Below are 25,520 nucleotides of genomic sequence, written 5' to 3'. Positions count from 1 at the left end.
AAGTTCGGCATTAAAATGGAATGAAAATACGTAAATTTCATCCTGACTTTACAATTAGGTTTAAATTCCTTCACGATTGAAGAAAGCCTCTCAAACCAAAGTAATCGCACATGGCTGAGCATATGCTTGCCTGGCTCTAAAGCTTATAGCTTGGGTAACATGGGTTTACCTTGAGCTTCTCATACTGGATCCAGTGCAGTGAGAGGACAGCTCTCTCCTGAGCAGAGAACAGAGGCAGAACCATCTGGAACACGTTGTCTAGAAATTCCTCCCCCTGCTTACACAGCCCCGCCCCCCTCCTGGCACCCTGCAGAGAGGTCATGTGACCCACGGGGCTGACCCCAGGGACAGGGAGGTCATAGGAGGTCAGAGGTGAGTCAGGGTGGTGAACATCCCCCAGCAGAGCCTGGTCGTCCAGCAGCAGGCTCCAGGAGGGGGCACTGTAACAGGAAGTGTCAGCAGGCAGACCCAGAAAGTGCAGGAAGGACAGAAGAAGACGCAGCTGGAGGTCTGGGCGGACCAGCCGGATCAAAGACGGCCCAATGTCATCAAACAGCACCTACATGGAACACACACATGCAGGCAAGTGGTAAGACATAAATAGCAACCCGTTTTTAATGGTAGATATATCCCAGTTTTGGCACCACTATCACCAGTAATCACAGCCAATACCTGTCGGTCCGGGTCCTCACAGTCCTCCACCGATTGGCCCTTGGTTTTGTCCGGCCTCCACGGCAGCCAATGGATGGCCTCGCGTGATGTCTCCACGTCCAACCAGATCCTCCACTTGGGCCATGTCTTATCCTTCACCTCCGATTCTTCCTGATCTTCATCATCTTCATCATCTGTCACATAGAGGTTCCAAAGGTTAACATTACATTTTAGTCATTTAGCAGACGCTCTTATCCAGAGCAACTTACAGGAGCAATTAGGATTAAGTGCCTTGCTCAAGGGCACATCGACAGATTTTTCACCTAGTTGGCTCGGGGATTAGAACCAGCGACCTTTCGGTTACTGGCACAACGCTCTTAACCACTAAGCTACCTGCCGCCCCAGACGGGTGCTAAAGTAGGTTGGACCAGTGAGGATGGACACACTATGATTTAGTGTTGTAACGTTACAACACTGTTACTAGTGTAATTACAGTGTTATAACACAGAAATAAGAGCAACCATGTAAAGTGTTAGCACAGGTTTTAGTATAGGCAAGGCTATAAAGTTGTTAACCTTGTTCACTGGGTTGGAGCCAGCCCCCTCTCTCCTGCTGGGTCATCCAGGCTCTCCATCCACTGGCCCCTCTCTCCCCGACACGGGGCTCCCCACTGTCCCAGAATGGCTCAAAGAACTCCACCTGGAGGACCACAAAGGGCAAAGGCCAATGGGATGGTTTAATACAACACAGATATTTATATAAATCAATCCCTCAATAATACAGTAATTAATACTGTACAATCACACAGAGGGTGGAGGAGAGGGAATGTCAGGTATTACAAAAATGTAATAATTTCAAACATATCATGTTTCATGGGTTGATGGGCAGTTGTCTTTATCTACACTGAGGTCAGCAGTTCTCCTGACAGGAAGAACAACATTAGGCTGCACTGCAGGACAGCCTGCAGGTCAGTAACTAGATGTAATGAATTAGCCCCTCCATGCTAGTGCGTGTCTCTCTCTGCAGACCAGACCTCCATGGAGAACAGTAGAAACTCATTAGAGTGTGGAATAAAATGTGGTCCTGTTTAATACTGCAATCGTTTCTGGAGGAGACACTGCTTAGATCATTTTCTAATAATCAGATGATTACAGAGTAAAGCCACAGAGAGTCTCTCTTGTCGTCATTAAGATTAATTTATTTTGCCTGAAAAGGAGATCTTCTTTCTAATTACTTGGTGACGAATCCAACAGCAGAAGCATTTTATATATCCATATAGTCATCTTACATTTGGTGGCAGCGTTGGGATCCAACCCATTTATATTCTTACTAAATAAGAACACCGTCTCTGAGACAAAAGACAGACAGGCTCTGAACATGGAGCTTTGGGTATCAGTACTTCCAAATCTGGTAGAAATCCTATATGGTGTGATATCTTAACAGTACAGAGCTAAATTGGCCTAGGCTGTGTTCCAATAGCCACACAATCCATACCACTTTAAATGCATGGCCAATACATATTGCTTCATGATAGCGCTACGCTAGTATGGACCTTGGAACAGAGACGTAGTGTTAAGGGACTGGACGATCTCTCATCAAAAAAATACAGCCCTGATCAATTAAAACAGTTAATGAAAGCTAATGCTGGGTTTACCATGCGGACACACACACAGCAACATGTCCTTCCTTCATTCGAGGTATTATACATTCATAATCATGTCTCCATTATCTAATGCTGCTGGTGCTGGGGGGGACAGTGAGCTGTGAGCCACTGCAGCAGTCCTGACAGAAGAGAAAACAGGCCATTATGTGTTCTTTCTCGAATTAGAATGCCCCACTGCTGGAAAAAAGTATCTATTAAAACCTGGTCATGCATTTTAAACGCCCCCCTTAGTAAAGTTTCCATGTAGTGTGTAAAGTGACAAGGCCCAGACCAGTCTGAAGGGCACTCTCTGGAGAGGGCCCCAGCACTGCTTTAATGCCAGTGACAGAAAACAAACAGCATTGGTGCACTGGCTTTGGATCAACAGCCAATACAGTAACACAGACCCCAATTCATCATCAGTCTATTCTGGAGGGAGCTACCAGCTGTATATGCGTGCATGTGTTTGAACATGTGTGTTCTTTGCAGAGGTACTTGGGGAATGACTGTGTGTGTGTGTGTGTGTGTGTGTGTACCTGTTGTCTGGTGGGTAGGTCCTTGACAGTGTCTGGCTTGAAGAAGGTGAAGTCCAGCAGGCCCTGGAACAGACACACAGCTTTCTCTGAGTGGCCGGCCTGCCTGAGGAAATGACACTGCTGGAGGAAGATGGCTGCAGAGAGAGGGGGAGAGACCATACAATACCACATCATTAATTATAATAATTCCTTCCACAAAGCACCCAGTTCAGTTCCACCTATTAGAACCAGCACATGTGCATTAGTTTAGTATGAGCTCTTAAAAGATGAATACATTGAAAAATCCTCAGACTTTGAGAAAAAAAATAGTATGATGAGGAAGACAGTGAGAGATTGAAGATTATTATATTTTTTAAGTAATAACAGATAGACAATCTTCTCTGAATGAAAAATTCAGCAGGCGAATTAAAGCCGCACATCCCTGAGGTCACATGATATGGCAGCTTCTCAAAAGCTTTTTATTGCCCCTCACAGTCGTCTTCATTATTCATCTGAATAATTATCAAGTTATAATTAATGCAGCCGTCTCCTGCAGATGTTCCCTTTAAGTTCGGGTTACATTGCCCTGACTTGTAACCTGGTCCCAGATCTGTTTGTGCTGTCAATGGCCATAGGAGTTGGCAAGACAGCACAAACAGATCTGGGACGAGGCTACCTGCCTTGTACTGCCAGTACAGAGACCGTATTTATTTTCTAAAAGGAACCAAACAGTCAGAGACCAACAGTCTCCCTCAGAGGTCAGGTGGAGATATATGCCCAACATTGCTATGTAAGCAGAGGCTACGGTCGAATTTTTGTACATACGGCGTACATCTCCCACACTGTTTGATCTGTCCACAGTGCAGCTTCAGATATGCTAGAAATATGTACTATTCAACCACAAGAGGGAGTCTGGGACCACCATCTTATAACAGGAAAATCACAAAAAATCAAAGAGCTTCTGTATCAATTAGGTTGATTTGAGAAAACAAAAGATGCCACGAGTGATGACATATTTGAACCTGAAACAGCCTATTTTCTATGAGTTGCAGCAGGTGATCTATGAACCTACACTACCATTTCAAAAGTTTGGGGTCACTTAGAAATGTTCCTTGTTTTCGAAAGAAAAGCAATTGATCAGAAATACGGTGTAGACATTGATAATGTTGTAAATGGCTATTGTAGCTGGAAACAGCTGATATTTTATGGAATATCTATATAGGCATACAGAGGCCCATTATCACCAACCATCAGTCCTGTGTTCCAATGGCACGTTGTGTTTGCTAATCCAAGTTTATCATTTTAAAAGGCTTAGTGATCATTAGAAAACCCTTTTGCAATTACAGTTGAAGTCGGAAGTTTACATACACTTAGGTTGGAGTCATTAAAACTCGTTTTTCAACCACTCCACAAATTTCTTGTTAACAAACTATAGTTTTGGCAAGTCGGTTAGGACATCTACTTTGTGCATGACACAAGTCATTTTTCCAACAATTGTTTACAGACAGATTATTTAATTTATAATTCACTGTATCACAATTCCAGTGGGTCAGAAGTTTACATACGCTAAGTTGACTGTGCCTTTAAACAGCTTGGAAAATTCCTTGAAAATGATGTCATGGCTTTAGAAGCTTCTGATAGTCTAATTGACATCATTTGAGTCAATTGGAGGTGTACCTGTGGATGTATTTCAAGGCCTACCTTCAAACTCAGTGCCTCTTTGCTCTTTTTCATGGGAAAATCAAAAGAAATCAGCCAAGACCTCAGACATTTTTTTATAGACCTGGTTCAACCTTGGGAGCAATTTCCAAACGCCTGAAGGTACCACTTTCATCTGTACAAACAATAGTACGCAAGTATAAACACCATGGGACCACGCAGCCGTCATACCGCTCAGGAAGGAAACGCGTTCTGTCTCCTAGAGATGAACTTACTTTGGTGCGAAAAGTGCAAATCAATCCCAGAACAACAGCAAAGGACCTTGTGAAGATGCTGGAGGAAACAGGTACAAAAGTATCTATATCCACAGTAAAATGAGTCCCATCTTGACATAACCTGAAAGGCCGCTCAGCAAGGAAGAAGCCACTGCTCCAAAACCACCATAAAAAAGCCAGACTATGGTTTGCAACTGCACATGGGGACAAAGATCGTACTTTTTGGAGAAATGTCCTCTGGTCTGATGAAACAAAAATAGAACTGTTTGGCCATAATGACCATGATGTTTGGAGGAAAAAGGGGATTGATTGCAAGCCGAAGAACACCATCCCAACCGTGAAGCACGGGGGTGGCAGCATCATGCTGTGGGGGTGCTTTGCTGCAGGAGGGACTGGTGCACTTCACAAAATAGATGGCATCATGAGGAAGGGAAATTATGTGGATATATTGAAGCAACATCTCAAGACATCAGTCAGGAAGTTAAAGCTTGGTCGCAAATGGGTCTTCCAAATGGACAATGACCCCAAGCATATTTCCAAAGTTGTGGCAAAATGGCTTAAGGACAACAAAGTCAAGGTGTTGGAGTGGCCATCACAAAGCCCTGACCTCAATCCTATAGAAAATGTGTGGGCAGAACTGAAAAAGCGTGTGCGAGCAAGGAGGCCTACAACCCTGACCAGCTCTGTCAGGAGGAATGGGCCAAAATTCACCCAACTTATTGTGGGAAGCTTGTGGAAGGCTACCCAAAACATTTGACCCAAGTTAAACAATTTAAAGGCAATGCTACCAAATACTAATTGAGTGTATGTAAACTTCTGACCCACTGGGAATGTGATGAAAGAAATAAAAGCTGAAATAAATAATTCTCTCTACTATTATTCTGACATTTCACATTCTTAAAATAAAGTGGTGATCCTAACTACCTAAGATAGGGAATTTTTACTAGGATTAAATGTCGATTACAGGCTCACAGGTCCTCAACTGGCAGCTTCATTAAATAGTACCCGCAAAACACCAGTCTCAACGTCAACAGTGAAGAGGCGACTCCGGGATGCTGACCTTCTAGGCAGAGTTGCAAAGAAAAAGCCATATCTCAGACTGCCCATCTTAATCTTTTATTGGCCAGTCTGAGATATGGCTTTTTCTTTGCAACTCTGCCTAGAAGGTCAGCATCCCGGAGTCGCCTCTTCACTGTTGACGTTGAGACTGGTGTTTTGCGGGTACTATTTAATGAAGCTGCCAGATGAGGACCTGTGAGGCGTCTGTTTCTCAAACTAGAAACAAATGTATTTGTCCTCTTGCTCAGTTGTGCACTGGGGCCTCCCACTCCTCTTTCTATTCTGGTTAGAGACAGTTTGCGCTGTTCTGTGAAGGGAGTAGTACACAGCGTTGTACAAGATCTTCAGTTTCTTGGCAATTTCTCACAAAATGTGCACCCAGGGGGGCCAGGTCCGAGTTTGGGAAACCCTGGGCTAAAGAACGTGAGGCACTGGGCTTAGGTTTCTGTTTGTTTAAACCTTATCATTACCTCCTGTCAGTGGTCAGAAACATGATGCAGCACAAACCTGTTTAGGGGTCTGTTCAGGAGAATGAAAGATGTTACAGAACATTGCAGATACAGTGCATTCGGAAAGTATTCAGACCCCTTCACTTTTTCCACATTTTGTTACGTTACAGCCTAATTCTTAAATGGATGAAATTGCTTTTTTTCCCCCTCATCAATCTACACACAATACCTGGACATAATGACAAAGGATAAACAGGTTTAGAAAATGTTTCAAATGTATAAAATAAAATAAACAAGTATTCAGACCCTTAACTCAGTACTTTGTTGAAGCACCTTTGGCAACGACTACAGCCTCTTCTTGGGTTTGATGCTACAAGCTTGGCACACCTGTATTTGGTGAGTTTCTTCCATTCTCTGCAGATCCTCTCAAGCTCTGTCAGGTTGGATGGGGAGCGTTGCTGCACAGCTATTTTCAGGTCTCTCCAGAGATCGGGTTCAAGTCCGGGCTCTGGCTGGGCCACTCAAGGACATTCAGAGACTTGTCCCCAATCCACTCCTGCATTGTCTTGGCTGTGTGCTTAGGGTCATTGTCCTGTTGGAACGTGAACCTTCGCCCCAGTCTGGTCCTGAGCGCTCTGGAGCAGGTTTTCATCAAGGATCTCGCTGTACTTTGCGCAGTTCATCTTTCCCTCGATCCTGATCAGCCTCCCAGTCGCTGCCTCTGAAAAACATCCCCACAGCATGATGCTGCCACCAACATGCTTCACTGTAGGGATTGTGCCAGGTTTCCTACAGATGTGACGATTGGCATTCAGGCCAAAGAGTTCAATCTTGGATTCATCAGACCAGATAATCTTGTTTCTCATGGTCTGAGAGTCCTTTAGGTGCCTTTTGGCAAACTCCAAGCGGGATGTCATGTGCCTTTTACTGAGGAGTGGCTTCCGTCTGGCCACTGTACTATAAAGGCCTGATTGGTGGAGTGCTGCAGAGATGGTTGTCCTTCTGGAAGGTTCTCCCATCTCCACAGAGGAACTCTGGAGCTCTGTCAGAGTGGCCATCGGGTTCTTGGTCACCTCCATGGCCAAAGCCCTTCTCCCCCAATTGCTCAGTTTTGCCAGGCAGCCAGCTCTAGGAAGAGTTTTGGTGGTTCCAAACTTCTTCCATTTAAGAATGATTGAGGCCACTGTGTTCTTGGGGACCTTCAATGCTGCAGAAAAGTTTTGGTACCGTTCCCCAGATCTGTGCCTCGACACAATCCTGTCTCGGAGCGCTACTGACAATTCCTTCCACCTCATTGCTTGGTTTTTGCTCTGACATGCACTGTCAACTGTGGAACCTTACATAGACAGGTGTGTGCCTTTCCAAATCATGTCCAATCAATTGAATTTACCACAGGTGGACTCCAATCAAGTTGTAGAAACATCTCAAGGATGATCAATGGAAACAGGATGCACCTGAGCTCAATTTCGAGTCTCATAGCAAAGGGTCTGAATACTTATGTAAATAAGGTATTTCAATTTTTTATTTGCAAACATTTCCAAAAACCTGTTTTCGCTTTGTCATTATGGGATATTGTGTGTAGATTGATGAGGGAAAAAAGTAATGTAATACATTTTAGAATAAGGCTGTAACGTAACAAAATGTTGAAAACGTCAAGGGGTCTGAATACTTTCCGAATGCAAACAGATATAATTGTCGGTCATGTGAAGGAATCATGTCAGTTCTATTTGACATTTAGATCTGCAAAATTCCACAATGTTTGCCTACTGAACGAGTCCCTGTGCGCCATGGCTCTGCCACACCCACAGACATCTGGCAATGGCATTAAGATGTACATATAACCACAATAATGGAGCTAGCTAGCCAGCTAATTCAATTTAGTCTGTCACGAGCTAATTCAACCACATCAAATCCATACCAAAGGCTTCTGGAAGGAGTTTAAAGGAGATACAGTGCTGAGAAAAAGTATTTGCCCCTTTCCTGATTTTCTATATTTTTACATATTTTTGATACTGAATGCCATCTTCAACCAAAACCTAATATTAGCTAAACGGAACCGGAGTTTACAAATAACAAAAAAAACATGGATTCTTATTTTATTTATTTAATTAACAAAATTATGCAACACTCAATTCCCCTGTGTGAAAAAGTAATTGCCCCCTTACACTCAATAGCTGGTTGTGCCACCTTTAGCTGCAATGACTGCAACCAAATGCTTCCTGTAGTTGTTGATCAGTCTCTCACATTGCTGTGGAGGAATTTTGAGGAATTTTGGCCCACTCTTGCATGCAGAACTGCTTTAACTCAGGGACATTTGTGGGTTTTCAAGCATGAACTGCTCGTTTCAAGTCCTGCCACAACATCTCAATTGGGATTAGGTCGGGACTTTGACTAGGCCATTCCAAAACTTCAAATGTGTTGCTTTTTAACCATTTCATGTAGACTTGATTTTGTGTTTTGGATCATTGTCTTGCTGCATGACCCAGCTGCGCTTCAGCTCACAGACGGATGGCCTGACATTCTCCTGTAGAATTCTCTGATACGGAGCAGAATTCATGATTCCTTCTATTAAGGCAAGTCGTCCAGGTCCTGAGGCAGCAAAGCATCCCCAAACCATCACACTACCACCACCATGCTTGACCGTTGGTATGAGGTTCTTACTGTGGAATGCAGTTTGGTTTTCGCCAGACACAATGGGACCCATCTCATCCAAAACGTTGAGTCAAGTTTGCCAAAAAGCACCCGGATGATCATCAAGACTCTTGGAAGAATGTTCTATGGACAGATGAGTCAAAAGTATAACTTTTTGGGTGTAAGGGGGCAATTACTTTTTCACACAGGGGAATTGGGTGTTGCATAACTTTGTTAATTAAATACATAAAATAAGTATCACTTTTTTTGTTATTTGTAAACTCAGGTTCCCTTTATCTAATATTAGGTTTTGGTTGAAGATCTGATCAAATTTAATTAGAAAAATATGCAAAAATAGAGAAAATCTCTGTCCTCTGTCTATTATGCAGAAGCTATCTCAGGGGAAGTCCTTAATTTATATAAGTTATTCATACAAACATAATTATATATAGAGTATATAGTATGTGGCTTGGACCATTACCCAGCATGTGCTCATCAGTGCCCGGCAGCACCTGGTGAGAAACCATGCTCCCATCCTGCACCGCCGCCAGCGTGCTCAGACACTTCCCGTACACCGCGTTGACCTTTGACACAGAGAAGGTGCTGAAGTGGCTCTGCGTGAACAGAAGGTACTTCCTCCACAGGGGGGCGCTGTTGGGGTGCAGGAACACAAGCTTTTTCCACTCCTTCAGCAGGGCTGCCGGCTCCCACAGCTCCCTACAGAGCCGCAGTCGCTCCAGCTTCAGTTCCACGCAGCTGGGGTTATTCTCCACTGCTCGATCCAAAATGGCTACCTTCTTCTCCAGCGTGGCCCGCACTGACCTCTTCCGCCGCTCTGTCTCGTTCTCAGAGATGTCACCAAACACCCCAGGCGCCCCAGCTACCTCGTCCTGTAATACAGATCGGGAAGTTATCATGTGATTTGATGTATCAAGATACAGGCCAGGGACGGGAGTTTTTCCCTGACACGTTGAAATGTCCCGGAGAAACTCCTGGCCCTAGTGAAATGTAATGTGATTTGATGGGACTGATTGGTGTGGTGTGTAATTGTGGGGTTTTAACGTTGAGTAGTGTACCTGGAAGTGGACAAACTGAAGCCAGGTGTGTGTGTCCGTGGGGGTTTCCCTCAGCCTCCTGTTGAAGTCCTCCACCCGTTCAGACAGCATGGCAGCAGCATTGTCCCTGGGAGTAGAAGTTTGTTCCTCTACCTTGCCCTGCTCCGCCTTCCCTTTCCCCTGGAGCCACAGGGAGGTGGAGGAGTCATACACCCCCAGAGGGTTGACCCAGGAGCCCTGGCCCAGGGCAGAGCCACCCCCCTCTGCCTCACCTTCCAGGCAGGAGGGCACAGGGATGAAGGGTAAGGCGGTGGTGGTGCCCTCTGGTGGAGATCTAGGCAGCGTGGGTTTGCCATCAGACCTCAGCAGCTGGCGGACGTTGGGTGAGAAGTAGCGGTTGGGTCTCTGTCTCCTGTCCACTCTCTTCTTCTCTGGGCCAGACTCAGCCCAGCTCACGGCCTGAGACCGCAGGTCCAAACCCAGAGAGGAACAGCCTTTCCTCTTGTACCTTTAAAGACATTACAGTCACATGTAGAATCACTGTAAAGAGAAACAGCAATGTATTGAGAGCGTTGTGAATTGGGGTGCAGCTCAGTGAAGGAGGGCAGGGTGAGAAAGAGAGAAAAGGGGAGAAATAAAGTGAGTTGTCTGCATCAACTGACCTCCTCCAACAAGGAGCAATACGCCAAGCACCAGTCCAATCATGGTTATATTGATCACATTTCACGTCGCTTGCTGTGGTGTGTGTGTGTGTGTGTGTGTGTGTGTGTGTGTGTATCGACTCCACATTAAACCCGATATCATCTGGATATCAACTGGAACTCCATTTTTTGCCCTTGTCCAGTTAATAAAAAAGTTCAGTGGGTCCTACTACACCGCTTCTGTGGACATGCATATATATTGTGGCAGATCAGGGGGTTGGGTCAAGACGTTTACACAGATCAGACACGGACAGAGTATGATTAGCTCGGTTTCAAGGGTGTTTATTAATAAAATAATCAAAAGAAAAGGTTAGGTCTCCCCAATGAGACCCTCTCCAGGATACCATCTCCAACTACACAGAAGTGACCTTACTTCCCCCAGTCCTCTCCCATGTGCTGCCCTTCTGGCAGCTTTATGGGCCTTGCACAGCAGGTGAGCAATCCGCCCTTAATTACTCACCAGCTCCCAATCAGCCCCAATTAGTCCTGTCAGAGGAGCCCGTCGAGACCTGGCACGTCCAGCAGATGGAGCCACCGCCTCGTGATGTATACCCCATCTGTTACCAGGCCTCGACGAGTCTCCCCCGGTGGCTGACCTGCTGTACGCCACAATATATATACACACAGTTGAAGTCGGAAGTTTACATACACTTAGGTTGGAGTCATTAAAACTCGTTTTTCAACCACTCCCCACATTTCTTGTTAACAAGTCGGTTAGGACATCTACTTTGTGCATGACAAGTAATTTTTCCAACAATTGTTTACAAACAGATTATTCCACTTATAATTCACTATCACAATTCCAGTGGGTGTAAGTCGCTCTGGATAAGAGCGTCTGCTAAATGACTAAAATGTAAATGTAAAATGTCAGAAGTTTGCATACACTAAGTTGACTGTGCCTTTAAACAGCTTGGGAAATTCCAGAAAATGATGTCATGGCTTTAGAAGCTTCTGATAGGCTAATTGACATCATTTGAGTCAATTGGAGGTGTACCTGTGGATGTATTTCAAGGCGTACGTTCAAACTCAGTGCCTCTTTGCTTGACATCATGGGAAAATCAAAAGAAATCAGCCAAGACCTCAGAAGAAAAATTGTAGACCTCCACAAGTCTGGTTCATCCTTGGGAGAAATTTCCAAACGCCTGAAGGTACCACGTTCATCTGTACAAACAATAGTACACCATGGGACCACGCAGCTGTCATACCGCTCAGGAAGGAAACGCGTACAGTCTCCTAGAGATGAACTTACTTTGGTGCGAAAAGTGCAAATCAATCCCAGAACAACAGCAAAGGACCTTGTGAAGATGCTGGAGGAAACAGGTACAAAAGTATCTATATCCACAGTAAAACTAGTCCTATAATCGACATAACCTGAAATGCTGCTCAGAAAGGAAGAAGCCACTGCTACAAAACCACCATAAAAAAGCCAGACTACGGTTTGCAACTGCACATGGCGACAAAGATCATCCTTTTTGGAGAAATGTCCTCTGGTCTGATGAAACAAAAATAGAACTGTTTGGCCATAATGACCATCGTTATGTTTGGAGGAAACTGGGGGTTGATTGCAAGCCGAAGAACACCATCCGAACCGTGAAGCACGGGGGTGGCAGCATCATGCTGTGGGGGTGCTTTGCTGCAGGAGAGACTGGTGCACTTCACAAAATAGATGGCATCATGAGGAAGGAAAATTATGTGGATATATTGAAGCAACATCTCAAGACATCAGTCAGGAAGTTAAAGCTTGGTCACAAATGGGTCTTCCAAATGGACAATGACCCCAAGCATACTTCCAAAGTTGTTGCAAAATGGCTTAAGGACAACAAAGTCAAGTTATTGGAGTGGCCATCACAAAGCCCTGACCTCAATCCTATAGAACATTTGTGGGCAGAACTGAAAAAGCGTGTGCGAGCAAGGAGGCCTATAAACCTGACTCAGGTTACACCATCTCTGTCAGGAGGAATGGGCCAAAATTCACCCAACTTATTGTGGGAAGCCTGTGGAAGGCTACCCGAAACGTTTGACCCAAGTTAAACAATTTAAAGGCAATGCTACCAAATACTAATTGAGTGTATGTAAACTTCTAACCCACTGGGAATGTGATGAAAGAAAAAAGCTGAAATAAATACATCTCTCTACTATTATTCTGACATCTCACATTCTTAAAATAAAGTGGTGATCCTAACTGACCTTTGACAGTGACTTTTTACTAGGATTAAATGCCAGGAATTGTGAAAAACTGAGTTTAAATTTATTTGGCTAAGGTGTATGTAAACTTCCGACTTCAACTGTGTGTATATATACAGTGGGGGAAAAAAGTATTTAGTCAGCCACCAATTGTGCAAGTTCTCCCACTTAAAAAGATGAGAGAGGCCTGTAATTTTCATCATAGGTACACGTCAACTATGACAGACAAAATGAGAAAAAAAATTCCAGAAAATCACATTGTAGGATTTTTTATGAATTTATTTGCAAATTATGGTGGAAAATAAGTATTTGGTCAATAACAAAAGTTTCTCAATACTTTGTTATATACCCTTTGTTGGCAATGACACAGGTCAAACGTTTTCTGTAACTCTTCACAAGGTTTTCACACACTGTTGCTGGTATTTTGGCCCATTCTTTCATGCAGATCTCCTCTAGAGCAGTGATGTTTTGGGGCTGTCGCTGGGCAACACGGACTTTCAACTCCCTCCAAAGATTTTCAATGGGGTTGAGATCTGGAGACTGGCTAGGCCACTCCAGGACCTTGAAATGCTTCTTACGAAGCCACTCCTTCGTTGCCCGGGCGGTGTGTTTGGGATCATTGTCATGCTGAAAGACCCAGCCACGTTTCATCTTCAATGCCCTTGCTGATGGAAGGAGGTTTTCACTCAAAATCTCACAAAACATGGCCCCATTCATTCTTTCCTTTACACGGATCAGTCGTCCTGGTCCCTTTGCAGAAAAACAGCCCCAAAGCATGATGTTTCCACCCCCATGCTTCACAGTAGGTATGGTGTTCTTTGGATGGAACTCAGCATTCTTTGTCCTCCAAACACGACGAGTTGAGTTTTTTTAACCAAAAAGTTATATTTTGGTTTCATCTGACCATATGACATTCTCCCAATCCTCTTCTGGATCATCCAAATGCACTCTAGCAAACTTCAGACGGGCCTGGACATGTACTGGCTTAAGCAGGGGGACACGTCTGCCACTGCAGGATTTGAGTCCCTGGCGGCGTAGTGTGTTACTGATGGTAGGCTTTGTTACTTTGGTCCCAGCTCTCTGCAGGTCATTCACTAGGTCCCCCCGTGTGGTTCTGGAGTTTGGAGTGTGACTGTTTGAGGTTGTGGACAGGTGTCTTTTATACTGATAACAAGTTCAAACAGGTGCCATTAATACAGGTAACGAGTGGAGGACAGAGGAGCCTCTTAAAGAAGAAGTTACAGGTCTGTGAGAGCCAGAAATCTTGCTTGTTTGTAGGTGACCAAATACTTATTTTCCACCATAATTTGCAAATAAATTCATTAAAAATCCTACAATGTGATTTTCTGGATTTTTTTTCTCATTTTGTCTGTCATAGTTGACGTGTACCTATGATGAAATTTACAGGCCTCTCTCATCTTTTTAAGTGGGAGAACTTGCACAATTGGTGGCTGACTAAATACTTTTTTTCCCCACTGTATATACACACAGCTGTGGAAAAAATTAAGAGACCACTGCACATTTTTCTTAAATCAGCATCTCTACATGTATGACAGCCATTCCATTCTAGTGTCTGTTGAATTCCAACACAGGCACCCCTCATTCTACTGAATTAGGTACTGATTAGGTGATCACATGAAACAAAATCTTATTTAACGAGGAAAAGTATAAAAACCACTGCTGTGATCATCACTATCCTCTTGCAATAGGACCAGCTGGATGGCAAAAACAGTGCTAATTGAACCTCAAAAGTAATATTGATCAAAAAATAAAACTATTGACCATGCCAAAAGAGTTGAAAAGGAAAGTTTTGAGTGAGGAAAAGAAGGGTTCAATTCTGGCTTTACTGGCAGAGGGATACAGTGAGCGTCAGGTTGCTTCCATCCTTAACATTTCAAAGACGGCGGTTCATAAGAACAAGGTCAAGCAGCAGACATTGGGGACAACAAAGCTACAGACAGGCAGAGGGCGAAAACAACTCTCTACTGACCGGGATGACCGCCAACTCATTCAAATGTCACTCAACAACTGTAGGATGACATCAAGTGACCTACAAAAAGAATGGACAACGGCAGCTGGGGTGAAGTGCATGGCGAGGACGGTTCGAAACAGGCTCCTAGGGGCAGGGCTGAAGTCGTGCAAAGCTAGAAAAAAGCCCTTCATCAATGAGAAGCAAAGAAGAGCCAGGCTGAGTTTTGCAAAAGACCATAAGGATTGGACCGTAGAGGACTGGAGTAAGGTCATCTTCTCTGATTAGTTCAATTTTCAGCTTTGCCCAACACCTGGTCGTCTAATGGTTAGACGGATACCTGGAGAGGCCTACAAGCCACAGTGTCTCGCAACCCACTGTGAAATTTGGTGGAGGATCGGTGATGATCTGGGGGTGCTTCAGCAAGGCTGGAATCGGGCAGATTTGTCTTTGTGAAGGACGCATGAATCAAGCCACATACAAGGTCATCCTGGAAGAAAACTTGCTTCCTTTTGCTCTGACATTGTTCCCCAACTCTGAGGATTGGTTTTTCCAGCAGGACAATGTGCCATGCCACACAGCCAGGTCATCAAGGTGTGGATGGAGGACCACCAGATCAAGACCCTGTCATGGCCAGCCCAATCTCCAGACCTGAACCCCATTGAAAACTTCTGGAATGTGATCAAGAGGAAGATGGATGGTCACAAGCCATCAAACAAAGCCAAGCTGCTTGAATTTTTTCACCAGGAATGGCATAAAGTCACCCAACATCAATGTGAAAGACTAGTTGAGAGCATGCCAAGACGCATGAAAGCTGTGATTGAAAATCAGGGTTCTTCCACCAAATATTGAGTAAAGTTAAAACATTACTATTGTGTTGTTTAAAAATTTACATTAACATATTTTCTTTGCATTATTCGAGGTCTGACAACACTGCATATTTTTTGTTATTTTGACCAGTTGTCATTTTCTGAAAATAAATGCTCTAAATGACAATATTTTTATTTGGAATTTGGGAGAAATGTTGTCAGTAGTTTATAGAATAAAACAAAAACGTTATTTTTACCCAAACACATACCTATAAATAGTAAAACCAGAGAAACAAATAATTTTGCAGTGGCTCTTAATTTTTTACGCAGCTGTATATATATTATATAAAAAAGACACATCCTTAGAAATACGCTAATGAAGACAACTATATCTCATTCCAAAATCATTGGCGTTAATATGAAGTTGGTCCCCCCTTTGCTGCTATTACAGCCTCCACTCTTCTGGGAAGGCTTTCCACTAGATGTTGGAACATTGCTGTGGGTACTTGGTTCCATTCAGACAAGAGTATTAGTGAGGTCGGGCACTGATGTTAGGCCTGTCTCGCAGTCGCCGTTCCAATTCATCCCAAAGGTGTTAGATGGGCTTGAGGTCAGGGCTCTGTGCAGGCCAGTCAAGTTCTTCCACACCGATCTCGACAAACCTTCTCTGTATGGACCTCGCTTTGTGCACGGGAGCATTGTCATGCGGAAACAGGAAAGGGCCTTTCCCAAACTGCTGCCACAAAGTTGGAAGCACAGAATCGTCTAGAATGTCATTGTATGCTGTAGTATTAAGATTTCCCTTCATTGGAACTAAAGGGCCTAGCCCGAACCATGAAAAACAGCCCCAGACCATTATTCAATATGGCACTATAAATTCGGCAGGTAGCGTTCTCCTGGCATCCGCCAAACCCTGATTCGTCCTTCAGACTGCCAGATGGTGAAGCGTGATTCATCACTCCAGAGAACGCGTTTACACTGCTCCAGAGTCCAATGGTGGCGAGCTTTACACCACTCCAGCAGACGCTTGGCATTGCGCATGGTGATCTTAGGCTTGTGTGTGGCTGCTCAGCCATGGAAACCCATTTCATGAAGCTCCCGACGGACAGTTCTTGTGCTGACGTTGCTTCCAGAGGCAGTTTGGAACTCGGTAGTGAGTGTTGCAACCGAGGACAGACGATTTTTAAACGCTACGCGCTTAAGCACTCACCGGTCCCGTTCTGTGAGCTTGTGTGGCAGAGACCTTTTTGCTCCTAGACGTTTCCACTTCACACTAACAGCACTTACAGTTGACCGGGGCAGCTATAGCAGGGCAGAAATTTGACGAACTGACTTGTTGGAAAGGTGGCATCCTATGATGGTGCCACATTGAAAGTCACTGAGCTCTTCAGTAAGGCCATTCTACTGCCAATGTTTGTTTATGGAGATTGCATGGCTGTGTGCTCGATTTTATACACCTGTCAGCAACGGGTATGGCTGAAATAGCCAAATCGACTAATTTGATGGGGTCTCCACGTACTTTGTGTATATAGTGTATTCGGAAAGTACTCAGACCCCTCCCCTTTTCCACATTGTGTTACGTTAACAGCCTTAGTCTAAAATCGATAAAAAATGTCCCTCAATCTACACACAATATCCCATAATGACAAAGCGAAAACAGGTTTTTAGCATTTCATTTTCAAATTTACTAAAAATAAAAAACATAAATACCTTTTTTACATAAGAATGGGAGAAACTCCCCAAATACAGGTGTGCCAAGCTTGTAGCGTCATACCCAAGAAGACTCGATGCTGTAATCGCCGCCAAAGGTGAGTCAACAAAGTACTGAATAAAGGGTCTGAATACTTATGTAAATGTGATATTTCCGTTTGTTTTTTTATTTTTATAATGGGGTATTGTGTGTATATTGATGAGGGGGAAAAACAATTTAATCCATTTTAGAATAAGGCTGTAACAACAAAATGTGGAAAAAGTCAAGGGGTCTGAATACTTTCCGAATGCACTGTATGTATGACAACAATATATACCCCACCACGAGCACACATCCTATCCACGTCATTATTCAACATAGAGAGCGCGCTTTGACAGGAAAGAAGGAATTTACACCCTGACTGTGGGCTGAAGGCAGTCAGATGGCTGAAGTAGTAAAACTGCCTGTGAGAGATGGATTACTGCAGCGCTGCAGACCCAAAACTCTCAATGCAGCTTTTATTATCAACACCCCCAACCCCGCCCACCTACCCCTGCTCTCTGGCCACCCAAGCCCCCGTCTCCATTGCGATGATGCGTACTGTAATGGAGGCTCTGGCACCTGCAGCTGACTGACTCCCTCTCTGACTGACTCCCTCTCTGACTGACCTTGCATTGGGAACAGAACCAGGCTGGAGGGTAAACTAAACACTGCTGACCAACAGATACGCTTTTAACACTATCGTGCCAACCTGAACCGTACGGTGCTGGCTCAGATATTTTCGTTTCCGCATTGTCCTTTCCAGTGCACTTCCAGCAACTGTGGTGGATGCACAGCCAAGCCAGTGCAGTATAGCTCAGCTCTGTCCAGCTCAATGGTGTGGACAGGGTAAGTGTGGGTTGATGACAGCTGACGGGCAACTACACCAGAGCTGAGATGGCAGTAGAGTGTGTGAGAGAGAGAGCGAGAGAGGGGAGAGGAAAGGTGGGGAGAGAGCAGGGTGTAGTAGCCAGGGCTGTGGGAGGAGAGAGAGAGAGAGGTGGTGCAGAGATGAGGGGGAGGCGGAGGGTGGAGCAGTGGAGGGGGAAGGGACGTTACCTACCTAGCGATATCTCCTCTGTAAAGTGATTTGTACTCCCAGTTGGCACGGTCTGCTCTCCTGTCCACGCAGAAGGGCCGATCGGTGGGGGTCTGGAGGTCGTCCAACCACACAAAAGACCCCTCCATCTGAAACTGCGCCTCCTCACTACAGACAGAGATAGTCAGGATCAATGCAGAGTATAGGCCACAGGAGGTGTTTGGTAAGACTTAGCGAATCAGCGTTTTCATGATTGGAACAAAAGACAATATAGGGCTAGTGGTGCTACCTCACACAAACATGATGCCATAACTATAACGGAAATTGATAAGAAAGCCTTTCATAAAACAGACATAATCGTTAAACATTGACAGTACAGTAACAGATTAGTCGTTAAATATTGCCAGTACAGTACAGATAAAAAAGAATGGCATCATTAGGCTAATTTGACTGTAGGATAAGTTACACAAGTCTCCTGTGGAGGAGCCAGTCCTTGAAAGAGAGAAAGACATAGAGACAGTGTGTGGGTGTGTATACAGTACCAGTCAAAAGTTTGCACACTCTTGGCATTCTCTCAACCAGCTTCATGAGGTAGTCACCTGGAATGCAATTAAATTAACAGGTGTGCCTTCTTAAAAGTTAATTTGTGGAATTTCTTTCCTTCTTAATGCGTTTGAGCCAATCAGTTGTGTTGTAATAATAATAATATGCCATTTAGCAGACGCTTTTATCCAAAGCGACTTACAGTCATGCGTGCATACATTTTTTTGTGTATGGGTGGTCCCGGGGATCGAACCCACTACCTTGGCGTTACAAGCGCCGTGCTCTACCAGCTGAGCTACAGAGGACCAGTTGTGACAAGGTAGTGGGGGTATACAGAAGATAGCCCTATTTGGAAAAAGACCAAGTCCATATTATGGCAAGAACAGCTCAAATAAGCAAAGAGAAACGACAGTCCATCATTACTTTAAGACATGAAGGTCAGTCAATACGGAAAGTTTTCAAGTGCAGTCGCAAAAACCATCAAGCGCTATGATGAAACTGGCTCTCATGAGGACAGCCACAGGAATGGAAGACCCAGAGTTACCTCTGCTGCAGAGGATAAGTTCATTAGTTACCAGCCTCAGAAATTGCAGCCCAAATAAATGCTTCACAGAGTTCAAGTCACAGACACATCTCAACATAAACTGTTCAGAGGAGATTGTGTTAAATCAGGCCTTCATTGTCGAATTGCTGCAAAGAAACCACTACTAAAGGCCACCAATAAGAAGAAGAGACCTGCTTGGGCCAAGAAACACGAGCAATGGACATTAGACCGGTGGAAACTTGTCCTTTGGTCTGGAGTCCAAATTGGAGATGTTTGGTTCCAACCGCCGTGTCTTTGTGAGACGCGGTGAGGGTGAACGGATGATCTCTGCATGTGTATTTCCCACCGTAAAGCATGCAGGAGGAGGTGTTATGGTGTGGGGGTGCTTTGCTGGTGACACTGTCTGTGATTTATTTAGAATTCAAGGCACACTTAACCAGCATGGCTACCATAGCATTCTGCAGCGATACGCCATTCCATCTGGTTTGGGCTTAGTGGGACTATCATTTGTTTTTCAACAGGACAATGACCCAACACACCTCCAGGCTGTGTAAGGGCTATTTTACCAAGAAGGAGAGTGATGGAGTGCTGCATCTGATGACCTGGCCTCCACAATCCCCCGACCTCAACCCAATTGAGATGGTTTGGGATGAGTCGGAGGGCAGAGTGAAGGAAAAGCAGTCAACAAGTGCTCAGCATATGTGGGGACTACTTCAAGACTGTTGGAAAAGCATTCTGGGTGAAGCTGGTTGAGAGAATGCCAAGAGTGTGCAAAGCTGTCATCAAGGCAAAGGGTGGCTGTTTGAACAATCTCAAATATAAACTATATTTTGAATTGTTTAACACTTTTTTGGTTACTACATGATTCCATATGTATTATTTCATAGCTTTGATGTTTTCACTATTATTCTACAATGTAGAAAATAGTAAAAATAAAGAAAAACCCTTGAATGAGTAGGTGTGTCCAAACATTTGACTGGTACTGGTACTGGTACTGGTACTGGTACTGGTACTGTCTGTCTGTCTGTCTGTCTGTCTGTCTGTCTGTCTGTCTGTCTGTCTGTCTGTCTGTCTGTCTGTCTGTCTGTCTATCTATCTATCTATCTATCTGTGTGTGTCTGTATCTGTGTCTGTGTGTTTGTGTGTGTGGCAAGGGACTGGGGGTAATTTCATTGGCAGCTCAGAGACTAGCCAGGCTTGATGTCGCAGTTGAATTCAGAGTCTGAGTCAAGGAGAGCTACTACAACTGGCAGTCAGCCAAGACCCCCAGAGTATACCTCCCCTAACGCACTGAGCCACGGACACCGCATCTCCCTCCAACCCGGCAACATTTAAACCCTGAAACAGAACAACTACTACAGTAAAAAGCATATTACGGTAGGAGTGCTGGTCTAGGATCAGTTCCCCCCTGTCCAAATACTCTTATTCATTATGATATAAATTGCAAAACTGATCGTATATATTCCCAATAGAGCATGTATCCTGGGTCTCACTGGGAACCAAAGGAGTGAGGTCATACCTCGGAGGAGTGCTCTCAGCATTTTTTAGGAGGTCACTGGGGTAGATAGTATCTGAATCTGAGCCACTGCTTGCTGGGGAGGGTTCTCCACTCTTGTTCTTGTGCTTTTTCTTTTTCTTCTTCTTCTCCTTCTTTTTCTTCTTCTTGGATGGGACGTCATTCTTATCGTCCCTCTCTGGTATAATGAGTCTGCTGAAAAATGTTAGAAGTATACATTTAAGTATAAATATCACAAGCCGTTGATTTTGTGGTGAAACTACCACCACATGTCAATGCTGAGATCATATCATCCCACAAAAGTATAAGATATTTGGAGGTCAACAAGACTGTTGTCATGACTCTCCCTGGGTGAGGATCAAAGGTCTTACATCAGCTTGGCAAATGGCTGACAACAACCAGACCGGGGAGGGGGGGCTGTGCCGGTCTTGACACCTGAACACTGCCATAAATTAGAGGAGGAGAATCTCTCTCTGGCCCTCTAGTATGGTGAAAGGAATGCCTTTGTTTCATAGACTTTTTGCCGCCCAAAAACTTCAACATCCAACAATGAACATTTGGACAATACATTTCAACATCCAAATGTTGGGAATGATGAAAAATGGAATATGGAAAATGTATGTATATTTTGTGATGTCATTAAAAAAGGTATAAAGGCATTATAACGAAAACATTGTGACTTGAAGAGCTTTTACACTGTGTATATCAGGCTTACATCCTATACGTTGGGTAGAAAATATCAAGGAGGAAGACAATGTTTTCGTGAAGATAGGAATGTGATTTCAGCTTTCTAACAAGATCATAGTGATGATAATAGTTTTGCCTTGTAACTAGCCATGCCCGACGGAGCTCAGAGAGCGTGTCAGTATGACCGAAACGCCCCTCTTTACCAGAGCGCATAAAAGATTGAGTTAAGAATGATCAGATCAGAAGTACTCAAGCTGCAGCTTTTGTATCCATTGGTTACGACCCTGAAAATCAACACGAGGTGAAGACGACAAAGTTGCCTCCACTAACAATAAATGTTACGGCTGAGTAGCTGTTCTAAGTACTGTATCTAAGAAAGTGAATTTAAGTGGGACCATCCTGTTGCTCTCTTCAAACCCTCGTCTACTACACTGCTCGCATCACCCCACAGGGGATCATCGACATGGCTGATTAGCCATCCTCAGAAGACCACTTCCAGAACGAGTGAAAGTAAACAGACAACTAAGAAGAAGGACATTGTGACCTCTTGTGGACAATCAGAGCCTTACATCTAAAAGGCCATTCGAAAGAGAAGGCCCAATCGACCCCTTCCCACGAAGGCCTGGGTCCAACAGAGATACACGACGAAGACCTCCAACACGTAAATACATTCATTACTTCTTACCAAACGGGTGGCAGTTCGGGCAAGGTATTAGGATTACTGTGAGCGTAGTTCCATATGTATCCAAGTGTTTTTTACTCAATCTCTCTAACTCGCCATCTTTTTTAACAAGTGTCATATTGTGTTAGTTCGCTAGGGACCCGTTTTCATTGTATTAAGTTTCTAATCCCTACCTATACTGTGTACGTGTTTGCATCTTGTGTTGTCATTTTTAATTAGTTAGTGAATAAATAATTAAATCAATTTGTGTGGTACGGAATGATCAATAAGACCCGGGTTCGTGCAGACTTAAAGGGTCTACGACTTTCAGAATGAGACTGATATGAGGTAAATTATTAATAAATGACTGTTAAATGACAAGAGATATCTAGATATCTTTAGAGTTAATTCGGGAAACGGTAACTCGTTAAATAACTTTTCCCATGGTAACCCAAATTCCTAATGAGTTGATTGTTACATGATTAATTTAATCTAGTAACAATTAAACATAGTAGGTAATTATTTGAGAAATAATAGTTATCACAATAATGAAAGTGACGTCACGACACTGTGTAGTAACATTCAAAGCTACTCAATAAAACCTCCAGTGCTTCTCAAAGGGGCGGAATGTAATACTATTAAGTCACAGTGAAAGGGAAATAATTGGATAACGATTGAACACTTATCATAACACAACACCTTGTTTCTGCCGATTGTGTTTCGTTGGCTTTCTCAGTGGCTCGTTGGTGAAGAGAGAGAGCGTCGTCGGTACGGAAACTTTGATTGCTCAGCCATTCTAGCTCTGAGGAGAGAGAAAAAATAGTAATGTCAAATCAATCACAATTAGTTCTCTAGGGCTTTTAAGCACAGGAAATAATCAGGTTTGGCGACAGCTTTTTTCAGATGGAAGCCCACTGATACAGTAAATGCACTAAAGATAAAGTAGTCCAAAGTCAAAGAGTTGTCAGATCACATTGTGCCAATGGGCTTAGAGTTGAATTTTATGAGGACATTATAGTACACCTTTTTGGTTAGATTAAGGTTATGGTGAGGGCCCAATGCACTGCTAACCTTCAGTCAGTGAGTGTAGGAAAATTGTTTATCATGCTTATCCACCTGGCAACATCATTGAGTAACTAACGTTAATGTTTATCAAAGTATAACTATGGATGCATATTGTGGGGGATGTTATGTTACGAGCAAAGACACTTAGCTAACTAGCTATAGCATAATTGTGTTCTGCGCAATTAAGTTAACAAGCTAGTGAAACTAGGAAGCTGACACTTTCGGGCAGGAACGTTGCACTTGCGTTTACTTTTATTAGATCTCTCTTTGAAATGCCGTCACAGAACGGTGGCTAACTGGTTGACACATCCACTAAACATAAATAAACATTTGTGGTCTTACCTTTAGGTGCATTCTCTGCTTTTGTATTTGATAATCCTGCAAAAGCTGGAAATAGCGCCATGTTGTTCTCCTCTGCATGTAAACAGTCGCATGAATATGACGTCACCTCGAACGCGCCTGTGTTTTTTTTGGAGAGGTAGAATTTTAGGAATCGCATCATTTTAGGCTACTAAAATCATGTTATCTTGAATGCTAATTGTATGATTTAGTTTAGCTTATTTATCCTTGAGCATGAGCACACAAACTCACTTCCATAGACTGATAAAACCGTCAATCAGTCCATTAATTGTTGCAGGCTGCGAGATTATTGCCTAAAAGTAAATCTTGGTTTGAATGCATAAATCTAATTCACAAAATAGACTCGAAATCAGCATAGGATTTATAATATTTTAATTCTCTATTCCTTCATCGACACACCTGTCATTTTAAATTCCGCGACTACAAGTAAATAGTTCCGTGTATGTTTGCGGTGACCAATCACCACCATTCCTCCCGAAAAACTCAAATCGAGCTCGTCAGATGAGGTATGATTTTGAGAAACTAGACAGACTGAAATAAACGTCTTGTCGACATTAACCGTTATAATATTACAAAATGCTCTGTGATACAAAGTAGACTGTCCGGCCATACCGTTTTCCTAAACTACTCGGCTAACATTAGGCGCCATTACTTGACGCATTGCAGATCCAACGTAGCCAATCCTGGGCTCGCGTACAACGAGCAGACTATTGCAGGTCAACTGTAACCAATGAGGAGCGCCGTTTCAAATATAACTGCAATTTCTCCAGCGTCAATAGACACTGGCCAGTGTGTTTGAGTATTCTTCCGCAGAGATAAAACAGTGCGTTACATAAAGTAGAGCGCCCTGTTCCAGCTCCTGCGCATCAGAAACTTGTCAATTCATAGGCACTGGATGCAGTGAGTAGTCAGCGCACAGACCGGAATGTGTCGAATTAGACTACAGCTGTACTGTTGGCCACATGACCAAAGCCAATGTCACAACCTATTTTGTGCCTATGTCAATCATTTACAGTTTTTTTTGCAACTGTTTCTTTTGTAAATATGACACTTTATTAGGTTTTAGGTTCTTTAGAATCACAAAACAGCATGCAGAATTTGGATAATCAACCTAGTAATTATTTGCATACCCTGATCAATATACAAATGCATGACCTGAATATGCTTTTCACGTAATTTGAGAATAATAAAATATAGGCTATAGATATTGAATAGTGATCCACTGAAGGCATGCTCCCTATAATTTCATTATTAGAAGAAATTACAGATTTCGACAAATGCTGAAAACAAGTTGGTTCTGAGTTTGCAAAAACATTGGCAATAAATATATATATTTTTTAGCAGTTTTATAACCAAACAGGCCAACTATAGAACTGCATTATTGGTAAGTTTGTCAATGACTGATATTGGGTAATTAATATTAATTCAATATGACAAATGGGCTAGCCTAAATAAATCTTAATAATTGTCTGATTATCGCCATCGGCTTAATTTTTTTAAATAATAATGTAATGCACATTTCATAGCTTCAATTATCATGAAGTGATGATGGAATGCCAGCTATTCTACCAACAACATCTTATGTGTGCTTTTTCCTTTTAAATACTCTGTCTGGTGTTGCTCATCTCCAATGCAACAATAACTCAAGGAATGGCTGGTCAAATGCAGGTGTATGAATATATGAGTAGAAGTACTTTTACCAGTAAGTGTCAGATACTGTCTGTATGAAATAATAAATAAATAAATACATTTGGTGAGTGCTTACATTTGTCCTATT

At 43.4% G+C, this 25,520-nt stretch overlaps 1 protein-coding gene across 2 annotated transcripts in view; it reads right to left on the bottom strand.

Annotated features, from left to right (window-relative positions):
• nrde2 (NRDE-2, necessary for RNA interference, domain containing) overlaps nt 1–25,141 on the bottom strand; it is a 33,859-nt gene extending 8,718 nt beyond the window's left edge. The window contains exons 1-12 of one of the 2 annotated variants that reach the window (XM_041854871.2): nt 24,143–25,139; nt 23,975–24,036; nt 23,726–23,842; nt 23,018–23,120; nt 20,974–21,165; nt 18,392–18,535; nt 9,958–10,444; nt 9,363–9,771; nt 2,830–2,963; nt 1,227–1,350; nt 673–845; nt 170–559 (exon numbers count right to left, since the gene is read on the bottom strand). In XM_041854871.2, the coding sequence (XP_041710805.1) occupies nt 170–559; nt 673–845; nt 1,227–1,350; nt 2,830–2,963; nt 9,363–9,771; nt 9,958–10,444; nt 18,392–18,535; nt 20,974–21,165; nt 23,018–23,120; nt 23,726–23,786 (2,217 nt within the window). In that variant the 5' untranslated portion in view covers nt 23,787–23,842; nt 23,975–24,036; nt 24,143–25,139. Of the gene's footprint in view, nt 1–169; nt 560–672; nt 846–1,226; nt 1,351–2,829; nt 2,964–9,362; nt 9,772–9,957; nt 10,445–18,391; nt 18,536–20,973; nt 21,166–23,017; nt 23,121–23,725; nt 23,843–23,974 lie in introns of both variants that reach the window. The other variant, XM_041854872.2, reaches the window with a different exon arrangement.
• Between the last annotated feature and the right edge of the window lie 379 nt (nt 25,142–25,520).

This window comes from Coregonus clupeaformis, chromosome 29 (genome assembly GCF_020615455.1).
Source record: "Coregonus clupeaformis isolate EN_2021a chromosome 29, ASM2061545v1, whole genome shotgun sequence".
In the NCBI taxonomy this organism is placed as follows: Eukaryota; Metazoa; Chordata; class Actinopteri; order Salmoniformes; family Salmonidae; genus Coregonus; species Coregonus clupeaformis.
The sequence above is the reverse complement of the archived record's forward strand: the minus strand, read 5'-3'. Positions and strand labels throughout refer to the sequence as shown.